This window comes from Nanorana parkeri, unplaced genomic scaffold (genome assembly GCF_000935625.1).
Source record: "Nanorana parkeri isolate BGI_ZX_2015 unplaced genomic scaffold, ASM93562v1 scaffold599, whole genome shotgun sequence".
Classification (NCBI taxonomy): Eukaryota; Metazoa; Chordata; class Amphibia; order Anura; family Dicroglossidae; genus Nanorana; species Nanorana parkeri.
The window spans coordinates 662936-665306 of NW_017306867.1; the positions used below are offsets into that span (position 1 = coordinate 662936).

The window sequence follows — 2371 nt, forward strand, 5'->3', positions numbered from 1 at the left end:
CAGTCCAGGATCACCCGGGCTTGTCTCCGGAGTAGCTCGGCCGCCGTCGCCTTGCCGATGCCGCTGTTGGCCCCGGTAATGATCACCGTCTTGCCCCTCATCAGGGCGGACGCCACTGCCCGAACGTTGCTGCCCATCAGTCGGCGAAGTACCAGGATGATCCCACCGCCCAGAGCCGCCGCCAGCAGCAGCGCTGAGGAGCTGACCGCCATGTCAGGTGGGGGCAAAAGGCCGGGCAACAAGCTGTCACTCACCATGGACGGAGGCCGGAGAGGGTCACAATACTTGTACCGCGAACTAAGCTTTAACTACTCTCTTCACTGCAAGAAAATATCAGACCTTATCAGGGACTATGTACAATGGGTAAAATTATGACACTCTTCAATATACTTTTCAGGTGTTTCGTCATCACTATTTTTTTTACACCTTTTCAGCCATGTATGTTTGACAGGATTCACCAAGGTACCTTCTTTGACAAATCCTGTTTTAGTATATAGTACGCCTATATAAAACGCTTCCGTTTTGTAAATCGTGCAAATCCTGTAGATTAGCCACATGCCATTCGCCACTTGTAATCTTAGCACAGGTTGCACATTAGCCACTTTTCACTTACTCAAGAATTCACCAGGAAAAAATAAATAATGGCTATAAATAGCACGAAATAGCAAATGGCAATGTCCAGTCAAGGCCAGGGGCAGTTCCAGGATTGATAATCTGACCCTGAATGTGTCCCCGAATGTCACCACTGAACAGATGTTTTACTAAGGGGTGTATTCATCCTGTGAAACTGCAATGTACATTCATTCTGTGTGAATGGGGACGCAAATTAATTGATAGGATAGGAGAGAATCGGGTAAAAAAAACATATGATGGCCACTAGATGGCGCCAAAGATATTACAAAATACATTCTACCTATAAGTCTTCAGCGCCATCAAGTGGCCATATTGTACTATTACATGATCCTCTCTAATATGCATGTACTACATTTTACCTGGAAAGGAAATAACTAGGGATGCACCGATACCAGTATTTCGGTATTGAGTACGGGCACCGATATTTCTCTTTCGGTACTCGCCAATACAGAGTTCCGGAAGTGCCATTCAGGAAGCCAGGCGGCGTGTAATGACTCGCCACCTGGCTTCCTGATTAGCAGGGAAGCCGTCCCCATGCTTCTCGTCACTTGGAGACGAGAACGCACGGAGTCGGCTTTCCGGCTCAATGCTCCCTCGTCATGAGGTGATGAGGGAGCATGAAGCCGGCTTCCCCACCAATCAGAAAGCTGGGCGCTGCGTCATTACACATGGCGCCTGGCTTCCTGATTGGCCAGCTTCCGAGCAATCAGGAAGCCGTGCAGCGAGTCATTACATGCTGCCCGACTTCCTGATTGGCCGGGAAGCCGACTCCATGCTCTCTTGTCACAAGTGATGTGTAATGATGCGCTGCCTGGCTTCCTGATACCGGAAGTATTGGGCTAGGCATCAGAGCATTTGGGCGAGTACGAGTACTCGCCCAAATACTCAGCATCGGCATCGATACTGATACTAGTATCGGTGCATCCCTACTAATAACATTCATTTTTTTCCATTTGAACAGATCAAATGTTCATGTAGTTTTGCCGGGTAAAACTCGTTTTCTTTGGGTTTTTATTTGAATAAATACACCCCTAGGGGTCATCATACCAACTTGGAGTTACCAAAACTATGTAATATGAGGATCTACCTAATCTATCCAATCTATTCTCCTCCAATCAGGCAGGCCCTTCTACTACATAGTTGTTGGTAGATGTGAAGGAGATTGTATACTGTATGGAGAGAACACTGGAGGGAATGAGCATGTCATTGTAACCACTGATACTATGTTGGTAGCAAATGTTACATTTATACGCTCATTCCCTCCAGTGTTCTCCTGAATTGTATCCTGACATTCGACCAGAAGGGAAATCACACATTTGATTTTGCCTCATTGGCACAACCTCTGGTTAACTCGCACAGAACAAATCTACAAGGAGTTTCCCCCAACAAATAGGCAATGTGATTTTTTTTATAAATAAACCTCTAGTGGGGGAATTTATCAACACTGGAGCAGACAGAATCTGGAGCAGTTGTCCATGGCAACCAATCAGCTTCTATCCTTACTTTGTTCAGTTAAGCTTTGGAAATAAAAGAAGCTGATTGGTTGCCATAGGCAATGCTGCAGATTCTGTCTGCTCCAGTTTTGATAAATTCCCCATTTGGTGTTTTCTCTAATAGGCTTTGCCATGGCACTGTGTTAAAGGCGGACTATACCTTTTAGACCAAGTTTAGGGTGTACAATTAAAAGATTCCCCAACCCCCCCCCCCCCCCCCCCAAACACCCCCCCACAAAACACAC

The 2371-nt window shown here is 46.4% G+C and overlaps 1 protein-coding gene across 4 annotated transcripts in view; it reads right to left on the reverse strand.

The window, feature by feature from the left end:
- Positions 1-212, reverse strand: part of RDH14 (retinol dehydrogenase 14 (all-trans/9-cis/11-cis)) — a 4297-nt gene extending 4085 nt beyond the window's left edge. For 3 of the 4 annotated variants that reach the window (XM_018562776.1, XM_018562774.1, XM_018562773.1), the window contains exon 1: positions 1-212. This exon ends at the window's left edge or, in 1 of these variants, runs on beyond it. In XM_018562776.1, coding sequence (XP_018418278.1) covers positions 1-212 — 212 coding nt within the window. The other variant, XM_018562775.1, reaches the window with a different exon arrangement.
- Positions 213-2371: the final 2159 nt, after the last annotated feature.